At 42.5% G+C, this 14,652-nt stretch overlaps 1 protein-coding gene across 1 annotated transcript in view; it reads right to left on the bottom strand.

The window, feature by feature from the left end:
• Nucleotides 1–14,652, bottom strand: part of THADA (THADA armadillo repeat containing) — a 3,943,996-nt gene that overhangs the window by 3,721,501 nt on the left and 207,843 nt on the right. The window contains exon 8 of the mRNA XM_044073699.1: nucleotides 8,246–8,436. Within this exon, the coding sequence (XP_043929634.1) occupies nucleotides 8,246–8,436 (191 nt within the window). The remainder of the gene's footprint in view (nucleotides 1–8,245; nucleotides 8,437–14,652) is intronic.

Here is a 14,652-nt window from a genome sequence, read left to right as displayed (position 1 = left end):
CAATGACATTCAAAACAGGAGGAATAGCCAAAGGTCTATGCTGAGGTAAATGCAAAAAAGTCCTTAATCTCTTCCTGGAATCAGAGAATTCCTAGCCCTGCCATTTGAAATGCTCTCTCATGGAGTGAAGGGTCTCCCCAAAGGACAGCTCTTCAGGAGGGGAGGCAGAGGGAATAGATTCCTCTGCATCAGAATCCTTGTAGGCCGTAAAGGCCTCCTCCTAGTAGTCTGAAAGAACAGAGCCATCTGAGGCCTCATCAGAGGACTGGGGATCAGTGGGCTCAACCCTGGGCCTTTTGTCTAGAGGAGGTTGAGAGCCCCTGTCCGGATGTGGCTGAGAGCCCCTAATTAAGGAAATAAGGTCCTCAGCTAAACTTAAAAACTGTGAACCTGTAGTGGATCCCTGAGGAATAGCCTTGGGAGGCAGAGATTTTGGCTGTTTAGCAGCTTTAGCCCTAGTGAATGCCTTTATGGACATGGATGCAGGAGGCCTGGCTGCTCCACGTGCTGGCGTAGTTTTGTCTAGGGAAATGGTGTCGGATGTTTCCGGAATACCGGTTTCAGAGGGAAATTCTATAACCGACTCAGAAGAGGCCTCCGGGGCCGAGGTTGTCGGTTGTGCGGTTTCGACGGTCGGAAGTACCAAGGACTCTGTTTCAGCCGAGACACTCGCGGTAGGCCTAGGTGTGGTTTCAGCCGAAACCACGGTCCACGTGTGTCGGTCCTTGTCCTTCCGTTTTTTGGTTAAATGAGAAGTCGGAGTCTCCGACGGCATATTGTAACAGTAACTAGCCCCAAAAAATTCCTCTGCAAACTCCGCCCGACGCCTAAGAGTGCGTCGGTTGAAGGCGGCACAGGCTGTACAGGCCGAGACGTCGTGGTCTGGGCCTAGGCAGGGAAGGCAGTAAGAATGGAAATCCTTATGAGGTATTTGTTTCCCACAAGTTAAGCAATTATTAACTTTAAGCGTTTGATCTGACATCGGCTGAGGCAAGAAAGAGTCCCCAACGGGGTACTTAGCTTTTGAAGTCTTCGGTAGCTGAAGTTACAGGAGCTGGCCGACCGGCACTTGCAAACTGCTTCTGCTTCGGGCACCACGCGGCAAGAAAGACTGAGCAAGATGGCGTCGGCTGACGCTTTTATACCCCGGGTGCTCTGACGTCGGGGAGAGAGCGACATCAGCCAACGCCGGACCCAGACTTTGGAATCCGGCCGATCGAAGGGCTGCCTGAGGCAGGACAACCCATATGTAAGGACTGCAGATGCATCCTTGAAGGACATCTTCTGTATTTCCTCCTTAGCATGTTCTGCATCAAAAAAATGACTTTGACCCTCCAGGAAAAAATATTCTGAAGATAGCTGGCTACAGTAGTTTACATCTCACACCTGCCTCTCGATATTCCCAGATTGCTGAAATAAATTTACTCCTCTTCTGGCTGGTGTACAGTAAGTAATCATTTTCCACAATCTGTTGTCTCCAACTTTTAGTACTTTATCCTTCTGCCACAGTTGTGTCAGAATCAACTCTTTTTGTACTGGCAGGATTGCATCTTTACTATTAGAGGTCTTGGCTGCTTTCTCATCGCCAGTTTTCTAACATGCATAAATTGCCCTTTCAATTAACTCCTGCTGCAGAACACCAGTCTAGTTACTTATTTGTGCTTTCACAAAATTAATACAAATTAATACACTACATTCCTTCCAGTTTCTCTGGAACAGTAGAAAATCTCAGGTATACCTTACGTGCTCTGTCCTCTAATTCTACCATTTGCTGAAACATCTCTTCTTGAGCAGTGTCAATACTAAAGCTAGCCTCTTCTTCATTTTAACCTCTGATTTTTGATGTTTTATCAGCTCATCTGAATATCTGTTTTATGTTCCTTCCATTTATTCCAAACTTTTATTTGAGTTGATATATTCCTTTAGTGTTTTGTTTATTTTAATCAGCTCTGGCCACATTTGACTTTTTTTTGTTCTAGACTACTGAAGTCATGTACCAAAACTGGAATTTTAACTGCTTCTTGCTCAACAGCTACAGGATTCTTCCCAGCCAGTGTTTTATCCTCACATTTTCTGGTTGATTTTCTTCCAGGTTCTCTAAATTTCTTCTTTGCTGGCAACCACACACTGCACTTTCTAGCCAGTAACTGAAATTTACCCCAAAAGACAACTTCACTGGATCTCCTTTCTATGTTTCTGTTTTCACACTGGGAGACTTGAAATTAAGCTGTTACTCAGTATACAGCCATCCAGGAATTCTTCTTTACAGATTATTTTCAGTCCCATCCTATAATCTTACTTTAAATATTTCTTCAGGCCACTGAACCAAGAAATTCCTCTGCCTGTTCAGAGTAGCAGGTGAGGACAATAATTTCCTTTTTACAAGATGTTCTCCCAAACTGTGATTAATAGCATTTACAGAAAGACTATGTTAGAATACTTGATCCTTAAAGGGAAGCGCTACTATTATACTCGAAGCTTTAAACGTGATATGCTACACATTAAAACTGTGCACTCTTTAGACAGAGAGAAAAATGTACTTCTAATGAAATAACCAAGTCCTCAGTTCCTGTACATTATGCCTATTAAAAGTTAAGCAAAGGGGACAAATATTATACTTACATTAAGATCAGCTACATCATAATACCCTAATAAACAATCCAAATGCAATTAAAGTAGTACATTGAGCATCTTACGGCACCCTTAACTGACATAGGTTCATAGGTAAGTACTAGGCTATCTGCCCAAGGGCATCTATAAGCCTAGCCAGAATGTGTTGGCACCAACCCCTTAGATTAGTTCCCTGTGCCTCTGTCCAGCAGAGCTTTTAGTTCCCTGTGCCTCTGTCCACCAGAGCTACTGCAGTGATCCCAGGGGTAAATTTTCTGTTTCCCATCCACTCATCAAGGTTTCTCTTGAACAGCGTTAGTGAGGGGCTCTGCCTAATGTAGATTGGAATCCTGTTCCAAAGCATGGGGAGTCTCTGGGACAGGAACGTATCCCTCCAGCACATCCTATTTATCGTGGTGAGGTTTAGATCTCTAGAGCGTGTGGCTCTCGGGGATTTGTTTTTTTTTTTAGGTGGAGCATGTTCATCAATTCTGGGTTGGACATGGCCTTGTATGTCAGGCAGAGATCACCTCTGAGTAAGCAGTATGCAACAGAGTACAGCTGAAGTTTCTTCAGTCGGGCTGCATAGGGCATCTGCTTGAGGCCAGTAATCCTCTTGGTGAGGTACTTCTGTGGTCTTTCTAGCTGTTGCAGATGACTTGTAAGGTACATCCCAAATGGGGCATTGTACTCTATGATGGGTCTGATGAGTGATGAGTAGAGGGGTACAATACCCTTGTTTGTTCTAGATTCGAACCCTTTTGTGATTAGGTGGGCCACATAGAAGGATTTTCTAACCACCTTGGCAATATGATTATCAAAGGAGAGATTACTATCTACTTGGGTCCCCAGATCCCTTATTACATTTTCTGTATTTAGGGGACTACCACGTATGTGGTAGTTGACTATGCACTTTTTGGCATTTAGTTTGAGGCCAATATTTTGACACCAGGTATCCGTCTCAGTGAGACCCTTCTGGAGGATGTCTGTATCAGCCGGAGAGTCAATTATGGCCCCCAGTTTGCAGTCATCTGCAAACTTAGTCAGTCATTGTCCTCCTGTGCTTGCCTGTACCTATGAGAAGTATATACCGAACAGGAGGGGTCCCAGGACAGAGTCCTGGGGGACACCACTTGTAACCAGTTTAGAGTCGGACCCAGAGCCTGCAACTCACACCATGTGGGTTCTATCCATAAGCCAACTGGAAATCCATCTCGTGACGTAGGGGTTTATGTTCAGGCTAGTGAGCTTGCCTATAATACCAGAATGGGGAAGGATGTCGAAAGCCTTTGCGAGATCTAGGTAGGCTGTGTGGACCTCCTTTCCCTCATCTAAAGCCTTGGTAACTGTCTCAAAGAAGTCCACCAGGTTTAGGAGACATGATCTGCCCTTAAAGCCAAACTGGGTAGAGTCCAATGTTTGGAGGTTCCCAATGTCTCTGTTAATGAGTTCCATGATGATGCGCTCCACAGCCTTGCAGACCAGGCTAGTCAGGCTTATAGGGCGATAGTTCTCAGGGTCCGTAGTGGCTCCACCTTTGTGGAGCGGGATAACTGTTGCTGTGCACCACTCTATGGGTACAAAGCCTGTAGAGAGGCTGAGTTTGAACAGTGTGTTTAGGTGAGCGGTTAAGTTAATTTTGGAGCTTGTGTAAGACACAGCCTGGGACACCATCCGGTCCCACTGAAGCTGTGTTTTTGGCTTTCAATAGGTCTGTTTTTACCTGTGTCAGTGATTGCTGGGGATCTACATTCTTCTGGTATGGTTATGGGCCTTTTAGGGGGTGAAGTTTGCACTAAACCTATCTGCCAGAATGTTGGCAATATCAATCAGTTCAGTGTATTTTGTGCCATTCTGCACTAACTCAGAGCAGATCTGAGAGTTTCCACTTAGATTCCTGACATAGCTAAAGAACGCTTTGTGGTTATCTTTGGAGTTTTTGGCAATATTTATTTTGAAGCTAGCCAGGTTCTTGACATAGCTAAAGAACGCTTTGTGGTTATCTTTGGAGTCCTTGGCAATAATTCTTTCAAAGCTAGCCTTGGATGACTTTATGAGGGATCATAGTTTCTTGCTGATACTTATCAGGGATGTCTTTTCTTCTTGGGATTTTACTCTTTTCTGTACTAGTTTCCTCCTTCCATTGTATAGCTTGTTAATGGCAGGCGTCCACCAGACTGGTTTCCTTTTCTTGGAGGAGTGAGTCTTGGTTTTGCTTGGGATAGCACGATCCATGCATTCTTGCTGGTGCTCATAGAGTACCTCTGTAAGGGATTCAGCAGCTTGGACAGCGTTGTCCTTTAGCATGGGGGCTGTGAACCTTTCCACCTCGCTCTTAAGTAATGTGAAGTTTGCTTTTGAAAAGTTTTTCATGGTGGTTTCCTTGATTGGGGGTGGGAGCGGAATGTGGATATCCAGAATGATTAGTCTATGGTCTGATCTAACCAGTGACGGGTTGACCTCCTGTGTGGAACACCGGTCGCCCATGTTGGTGATGACCAGATCCAATATGTTGTCACCTCTGATGGGGGTGTTCGAGTTTATAAATTCTAGGAAGCATTGGGCAAGGGAGTTAGTACTTCAGTAGTTCTCCCAGTTAATATTTGGGTAATTGAAATCACCCAATATTAGGGCGTCTGGTAGGACCTTCATATTTTCTAGTGTCTCCAGAAATGCGGAATGGGGGTTCTGGGTCATGGTGGGTGATTTGTAGCAAGCTACAATTTGAATTGCAGTTTTGCCTGTTGTTAGTTGCACATGGATGATCTCTGAGGCATCGAGCTGCGCCACTAACCTGGGGGTGTGGGTATCCTTGATGAATATGGATACACCTCTGCCTTTTGTGTTTTGGTCTGGGTTCTGTGGCCGAAAAGTATGGTATGAGTTATAGCTTGGTAGTGCTGGGGTGCTCTCTGGATCCTTAAACCAGGTTTCTGTTGCTGCACAGATATTGATGTTCTGCATACTGAAGAGTGCCTCGAATGCATGTATTTACATGATCCTGCAGTCCTGACAAGAACCTTTCTACATTACTTCCTACCTGATTTACAACAAAGACTGCTTTCTGCCTTTCTAATCACAGTCTCTTAAAGATTAGGAAAACATTTATTTTCCCTCCTTCTTAGTTGCCCTAAACTTGCCAGAAAGTCTTCCTCTGCAATACTTCCCATCTATATGACAAGCCCTTACTTCCCTCATGAAAATTTACAAAAAGAACTCTCTTTGGGCTTGTTTCAGCTTGGCCTTGTTTCAGCTGAATAATTTATTTTTTAATTATTTGTTTTATTTTACATTTGTTTACTGGGAATGTCTGACTAGGCTAGTAGCCCATTTTCAGTGGAGGTCCACGGAAAAAAAGCTCCAAGAACATAATATTACAATAGAACACATAAGGTTAACATGTGTTTCAGTGTATTTATATACAACAGATATTACAAAGTAAACACACACATACAATGGCCTTCAACTCCAAGTCCTGCGAGCAGAGAAAATGGCCACAAGAAAAGAACATTTTTCAAATTATAAGTTTATAACTGAAGCTGAAAAAGCAGGTTCACATACATGATGTACAAACCAGAAGTTCAAATCTCCAAAAGAGGACGTGTTTTTCAAGTGTGGGCAGATGTAGTACTCTTCTAAAGAAATGTTTGACTAGCTGCCACTGGGCCACTACAGATGCCCCATGTCTGACACACATACAATGATGATGGAAAAACTAAGGCCCACACACAACAGGTATCTCAGATAAGGTGCGATAAGCAAGTTAATTAAATGCAGTGGGACTGAGAACTGTTCTGCCAGTCCAAGAATTTCTTTCATTTTTGTCAGAGTAAGTCTATCTAACAGAAGACTTGCTAGTAATCTCAATCAATTCTGATACCTCTGTCAGAAAGCTTGAGCCAGCTGTACCTTCAACCATGCCCTTCCCCCACTCTCCTGGCAAGGATTGGGAGAGTTTTCACTAGCAATCTTCTGTACTATCACAGATTAAGCTTTCTTCATGAATCTTAATTCAAAAATTCAACAATGTTACTTGGTTAAAAAACAAACAAGCTTGGATTCAGTTGTATTTATTCCCTTGATGGTATCAGCTAAAGCTTCGGGGATACGACCATTTTCAATAAATAAAGAAATAATTTGAGCACCAGACTTTTTGCTGCTTTTCACTGTTTTCTGCTTTTTTTCCCCAGCTTATTCATCTTGGACATCTTTCAAGAGTTCAGTCTAACCTTGTTTCATGGACACACGAACCAAAGAGAGCTATGATTTGGGAGCAAGACCATGACTAGAACCCAGTGGTCTTTTGTGGTACCTCTCTAAGCCAGGAAAGATTCAGAAAACATACACCCTCCTCTGAAGGCAACTTCAAGCCACATTAAGAACTACTACAGTTTAGCTGTCTGCATTATCCTCTCAGACAGCCTGACAAGCAAATGAAATACGGTCACAAAAATAAATTAAAATAAAAAAAAAAGTATGTTCATCTCTCACTATCAAAATCTGATAAATCAGACGTAGTATAGGTGAACTCCAGACTTACATTCTACCAATCACAAAAACTGGAAACCCTGTGGAGTACTTTGCAAATTTGCACAGGATTTTTTTGACTAAACAATAACCAGTACTCATGTTTAAATGGATCTATGTCAAAAGAACAACTGTTCAGAAATTCAAACTGCACATGGTCAAGACCAGTGCAGGGGAGCAAGCCCCCCTGCACACCCTGCAAATTATATATACAAACTCTGAGATTGCACTACTAAATTCTCCAGTCCACACTGTACTACGATCTCTATACAAATGCTTCAACTTTTTGGAAAGCAGATCATATGGCTTTCACCATATGAAGTTTGACTTTCCAAAGGACCAGATTAATCAAGGTGAAAATGGAGTAACATTACACCTGAATGCGATTACTGATTTTAGTTCCTTAACTTGGAAGGTCCCACAGAGACCACAGATCCCTTTTTCAGGAACAAAACCTGGAACAAAGTTAAATGAGTTGCACACTATTAAAGTACTGACTACTAAAATTTAAATTCCTCTTTCAAGTTTTGACACGTACATCCAAAACTGTGCTATGCATTCTCCATTTCACATAGTACCACCATTGCTAAGCAACAAAAATTAATTCACTGTTGGCTTCCCTCATTAATATAAGATACCTGACACAGTTCCCCTGGATAAATAAGTCACTCTTACCACCTCAATTCACAGGAAGACAGCATTGTGGAATGATCCACCCCTAGATGGCTCCAAATTATAGAACTTCCCAAGTCCATACCATGTGGTGGCTCCACAGCAGCCAGACATAATACCACATGTCAATATTTAAGGCAAGCAATCCTAGGAAAATCAAAACTAGACACCTTCAAATGGCAGGGAGGATTATCCTTATGATGGGACTGTCAGGTTGTGAGCAAAGCAAAGTATTTTCAGGTTCAGAATCAAGAAAAATACTGGTGCAATTTTTATCAATTTAAAATAAATCACACAAAGGAGAACTACGTCGGTACATTCCATCCTGAGTAAATAACCAAGTATACAAAAATGTAAAATTGCCTCAGTTTTTTCACACCGTTTTCTTACAGCTAATTAACATAAAATGTATTTTTAATTGTCTGAGCATACTTGCCATTAGTTAATAGATTAGTGAAGCAGTTCAGTAATTCGCACACGACTTCCCCGAGTGGTGTGTCATTATCTCTGTGAATGCGCTCCTTAACAATTGGCTGCAGTCTCTGAATCAACACCATGGCAGCTTTTACAGCCATCAGTACATTGTGCATCAACTGTGTCCGTGCAATGTGATTTCCACTGAAGCTCCTAAAAACAAAGGGCAGTTGAGTAAACAGAAAGATATGAATTTCAGTCCTTCGTATACTAGAACAGCATCCTTAAGGAGTCAGTTTATAGACTATCACAAAATGTGATTAAGAATTTAGTCAAGTTTGGATTTTGCATCAAAGGCAATACATAGATTAAACAAAACAGAACAGGGTTTTCACAACAGAAAACTATGTGGTTTGACCTAGTCTACCTATAGCTATAAACTCTGGGTTCAGTTGCATTTGCAGCTTACTTTTTTTTTATTCTACCCAACATAAGAATGCCTTAGTATAAGTTGGTTGTGAAAAGCACATATGCAACTGTCATTACAATAGAAAAATGCACTCTGAAAGAGGTTACTACAGAGAAAATTCTATTTGCCTTGAGGCACAGCAACTGCAAAATTGATTATATGTCCTTTGGTTGAGAGAAGCAGTGTGGAATGGCTTGACCATCTCACAAAGGCAGGATATGAATTCCACCCAAGATTCTCACTTTTTACACACAGACAGAATACCTGAAATCCTTTCGTTACTAACTGGAATATGCAGCTGATCTGCCTTATATTTGTCTGATATAATTTTGAATTTCACCGTTTTTGACACCACTACCTCATCAAGATGGTATTCCAATCATCTATTATTCCTTTAGTAAAAATACTCATCACCTTATCTCCTTGGGAGCTTTGCACTTGCATTTTCAAAATGTGCTTTCTTGGTCTCCTATGCAACTGTTACTCTAAAATGTTTCTAACTTATACCCTCTTGTCTGATTTTTATTAAGATGATAAATATGAAGTTGTAGAAGTCTTTTTTATATGACTTCTGATGAATAAAATACATACATTTGTTGCACTTTGAAGTGTTTCTATCCTATGTTCTACTGAAGTGAAGTTTTTGACAGCCCCTACAAATAAGAGTTTTTGGCAATGACTGTGCATCAGCCAACACAGATGTGATAACCGAACTGAGAGCTGAGGGAGCTCAGGAGGGATTGGAAGAACTGGACAATGCCATCTCAGTGGGAGGGGGCTAGTAGACAACTACTGCCACAAGACCACCAACTGGAAAAAACTCCAGTACTACAGCTCTTGCAATACAGCATTATGGAAACGTGAGCCTAATATTCAAGAGAAAATTAGAAATGTACAGCAATACACACAAACACAAGATCCACCAAAATGGGCACTGCACTAAGCTTTTCAGAGAGTGTAGAATCTAGTCTTTAGTACACAAAAAAACTAACCCCCTGCTGGATGACTGCCACAACTGCTGGCTCAAGGCCCCCCCCCCCCTCTTCCAGTCTACTAGGACTTTAAGTACTCAGAACGTTTAACTGGCCTGCATGAGATGAGGGAATTAATTGTCACAGGATGGGGGAAAGGGTATGATAGGGAGTCAAAAAAGCATTACAGAAAGACATCTCCAGAAAGTAACAGAATCCTCCACATGGGCTCTTATTAATTATCTATACAGATGACTAATGACTAATAGCATTTTTTTATTTATGATTTTTATATGCATGTCAGTATTTCACCTGCTTTCTTTACTCAGTAAATGCTTATATAAAGTCCAGTTGTGTACACTTACCATAAATGTAGATGTTCGAGTGTATTCACTGTTGCAGTCATTACATTTGGGTACTCTGCTGGCAGGTTGCCCTCAGTCGGCCTAATTAACAAAGTCTTGGGTCCTGCGTTGGTTGCTGTCCCTCCTTCCATGATGTCAGGTCGTCAGGGGTATAAAACATGCAGCCAACGCCATTACATCGGTTTTTCTTGCCCCAGATGTCAGGTGCCCCCCAAATGGGGAGCAAAATATATATAAATAATTAAAAACGCAAAAATATACCTCCAAACAAAAACAAATACACCAAAAAGGCTTTTAAGTATAGTAAAAGAAAGTAGAGGCATAGTAAGAAAAAAACAGGGGGCTGGAGGGAGGGTAACCAGGACTGCAACATTGAATGCACTCGAACATCTACATTTATGGTAAGTGTACACAACTGTACTATGTTCTTCGTGTTTCACTGTTGCAGCCATTACATTTGGGTAGATTCCCAAAGCTATGGTTGGGAGGATGGATTTATACAGCATTAGGAGCGGCTATAAGGTCCTTCAAAACAGCAGTGGCAAAGCCAGCTCAGGATTTAGAGAAAATTGGTAAGTGATAATGTTTGGTGAAAGTATGAACTGAACTTCAGGTAGCAGCTTCTAGAATATCCCTGGTAGGAACACCTCTGAGAAAGGCTGCAGAAGTGGATGCAGCCCTGGTGGAATGGGATCTGATCCCATGGGGGACAGGTTTTCCATGGTGCTTATAGCAGAAAAGAATACAATGGCTTATCCATTCAGAAATGGTTTGCTTTGAAATGGTCTTTCCCTCTGACCATGCAGCAAATGCTACCAGCAGTTGTTCAGATTTTCTCTGAGACTTTGTCGTGTCCAAGTAAAATCTAAGTCTGTGTACATCCAATGAATGCAGAATCCGCTCCCCCTTGTTTTGTGGATTGGGAAAGAAAGTTGGCAAATGAATGGACTGATTAAGAGCCACACTGGATACCACCTTGGGCATGAAGGATGGATTGGTCCTGAATGACACCCTGTCCGTATGAAGGATAATGAAAGACTCCACTGCTTTAAGGGCCTGTAATTCAGATATCCTTCTAGCTGAAGTGATTGCTAAAAGGAAGGTTGTTTTCCAGGAAAGGAATTTTAAGTCTGCAGTAGCAGCTGGCTCGAGAGGAGGTAGAGTGAGTTTCTCCAATACAAAGTTAAGGTCCCTGTCAGGGGTTGGAGCTCTCCTGGGAGGTCTCAAGTTTTTGGCCCCTATGAGATACTGCTTTAGCAGAGGATGAGAGAAGGGGGGTTCTGTATTGTAATGAGCTGAAATGGCTGAGGCATGGATTTTTATGGAAGAAAAAGAAAGGCCCTTGTGAAGCATCTCAGTTAAGTATTGCAAAATCTGAGGTAAGTTGGGCGCTGCTGTGCTCATCCCTTGAGATTGATTCCAGGCACAGAATCTTTTCCATTTGTCAGCGTAAGATTTTCTAGTACTAGGTCTTCTAGCTTCCAAAATGACATCCATCACAGGTTGGCTGAGGGATGCTAAGGGGGGATTTCAATGATTAAGTAAGCTGTAAGATTCAATGTTTGGAGCTGAGGATGCAGAATTTGGTGCTCCTGCTGAGACAGTAAGGAAGGTGTCTGAGGCAGGTGCCATAGAGAAATTTGTGACAGACTGCGTAGGAGTGGGTACCAGTGTTGACGTGGCCAATCTGGAGCAATCAAAATAATTTTTGGTTTGTCCTGCTAGACTCTTAGTAGAACTTTGGAGAGCAGAGGCAGAGGGGGAAAGGCATAGACTGACAGGTTTTTCCAGCTGAAGGACACAGCATCCACTTTGCAGGCTTTTTTGTGAGAAGTTCTTGTGCAAAATTTGTCCAACTGGTAGTTCTGGGGTGAGGCAAAAAGATCTATGTTTGGGCTCCCCCATTTGATTGTCAACATGTTGAAAATCCGTGGTTCCAGTTTCCATTCGTGTGGGTCCATGAGATTTCTGCTTAGTTTGTCTGCCAAAATATTCAGCTTTCCTGGCAGGAATTGAGCTTGTAGTTGTACTTGATAGCTCAAGGCCATGTTCCACAATACCATGGCTAGTCTGCAGAGGGGGTAGGAATGTGTACCTCCCTGCTTGTTTAAGTACCACATAACCGTGGTGTTGTCCGTCTTTACCAGTAGTTGTCCTGGATGAAGGTAGTCCTTGAAGGCTGTCAGTGCATTCTGTACAGCTAACATTTCTTTTTGATTGATATAAAGGTGCATTTGACTTGGGCTCTATTTGCCCTGAATGCACTTCCCTGCCAGATGAGTCCCCCCCATGCATAGTCTGATGCGTCTGTAGTTAGATTTTGGGTGGCAGGGGGTGGTGTGAATGGCAGTCTCTTGCTTTGGTGGCAGGCCTCTGACCACCATAGGAACTCTAGTTGCAGGCAAGGTATGATAGGAATCATCGTTTCCAAGCTGTGACAATGTTGACTCCATAAACATTTTAAGTACCACTGAAGGTTCCTCATATGCAGTCTTGCATATGGAATTAGAAGAATGCAGGAGGCCATGAACCCCAAGGCTTGCAGTATTTGTCTTGCAGATAGCAGGCTTTTTGTGGCCACCTGTTTGAAATAAGTCACCAAATGAATTTGCTTTTCTGGCGTAAGGAAAGTCATCTGGGCAGTTGTATTCAAGCTTGCACCCATGAATGTAATGTTTTGAGAGGGTACCAGTTGTGATTTCTTTTAGTTTATGGTGAGCCATAGACAAGTTAAATCCCTTTTTACAAACGCCAGATGTTTTAGAAGAATGGCCTGGTTTTCTGCCTGAATTAGACCATCATCCAGGTATGGATATATTTGAATATTTCCTTGCCTGCAAAATGCAATTACTGGAGCCAGGCACTTTGTAAATACCCTGGGTGCAGGAGATAAGCCAAAGGGCAGTGCAGAGAACTGATAATGCAAGTTGCCTGCTTTGAAGTGTAGGTATCTTCTGCAAGATTCCCTGATTGGGATATGCATGTAAGCCTCTTAAATCTAGAGTTGCCAACCAGGCATCTTTGCCTAGCATTGGAAGTAACTGGTGAAGAGTCAGCATCTTGAATTTTGGAATGTCCAGAAAGGTGTTTAGAGTAGACAGGTCCAGGATTGGACGCCATGATTTGTCTTTTCTGGGTACCAGGAAAAGTCTGGAATAGAAATCTCTTGTCTCTTTTCCTCATCTGGTACTAGTTGAATTGCCCCCATGTTTAGGAGGGAAAGTACTTGTTGCTGAGCCTCTGCCTACTGATTTGGGGGCAGGTCTGGCCACCCGTTTGGGGTTGGCAACGTGTGGAAATGAAATCTGTATCCATAGGACACTATATTTAAAACTCATTTGTCCTGGGTTATTAGTTGCCAGTTTTTTGCATGAAGAGTCAGTTTCCCCCCCAAAGGGGTGGCTAAGAGGTAAGTGCTTGGTAATTTTAAAGGAAAGTCATTGAGACCGTTTGCCATAGGGTGGTGTCTTGTTATTTCCAGATTTGGAAGCGGAGGCACCCCATTGCTTAGTTCTGAAGGTCCCTTGGGACTGAAACCTGGTGTATTTGGAATACCTGGGTTTGGCGTGAGTGGCTCTGGAAGGAACTGGAAAGGACCAGTGTCTACTAAATCTTGGAGGGTGTACTTGTAAGAAATCGTTCACAGTTTGCATAGATTTAGCTTTATTTTCCATCTTTTTTAGAACTTCTTCAGCCTTATTGCCAAACGGTCCTGCTGCAAAGGAGCATCCAACAGTTTTGCTTTAACATGATCAGGCAGAGATTGCTCCTTAAGCCAAGCATGCCTTCTAAGCACAGACCCAGTAACAGCAGCCCTGCAAGAGGCCTCCAAAGAATCAAAACCACATTGCAAAGCATGTTTTCCAACTTGTTCAGCTGAATGCAATAAATCCTGTAAATCCTTTTCCTCACAGTCAGAAATCAACATCATTTTCTGTTTAAGCAGTCCCATGATATGCTGTTGATATTTTAGCATATGAAATTGACAGTTTAAAGCCCTGATTGCCAAGGTTGCAAAAGTATAGACCTTTTTACCCCATCTATCCAGTGCCCTGGAGTCTCTATCAGAAGGGGTAGGAGTTTTAGCAGTAGAAGCTTTAATGCCCTTGGGCCCCTGCGAAATGGTTTCAGGGTCAGCAACAGGATTTTGGAAAAGGAATTTGTGGGAGTCAGGAACCCTGCAGTATCTGTCTGGCTTACAAGGAGCCGGAGGCAGGGAATCAGGGGCCATACTGGATTCTGAAAACACATCAACAATGTCTAGTACAGGAGGTACAGCCATAGGTCTATGCTGAGGAAGAAGAAGGAAATCCCCAAGCCTCTTTTTGGATTCAGAAAAATCCTGACTTTCCCAGTGGAAATGCTCCCTTAAGGTATGTAAAGCTTCCCCAAAAGAAAAATCCTCAGGGGGAAAAACAGAAGGAATGGAATCCTCTGCATCAGAGTCCTCATAAGTAGGTATGGACAAATCCATTTCAATAGAAGAGTCAGAAGAAACAGAGTCTTGTTCAGAAGATTCATAGTCAAGTTCAGCCCTACACCTCTTAGATGGGGGAGGGGGGGTTGACTACCCCTGATCAGAGTAATTAAATCTTCAGCCATTTTGATCATTTGTTTTTTAGGC

This window comes from Protopterus annectens, chromosome 6.part0 (genome assembly GCF_019279795.1).
Source record: "Protopterus annectens isolate FY-2018-M chromosome 6.part0, PAN1.0, whole genome shotgun sequence".
Classification (NCBI taxonomy): domain Eukaryota; kingdom Metazoa; phylum Chordata; order Ceratodontiformes; family Protopteridae; genus Protopterus; species Protopterus annectens.
This window is presented reverse-complemented; position numbering and strand designations above follow the sequence as displayed.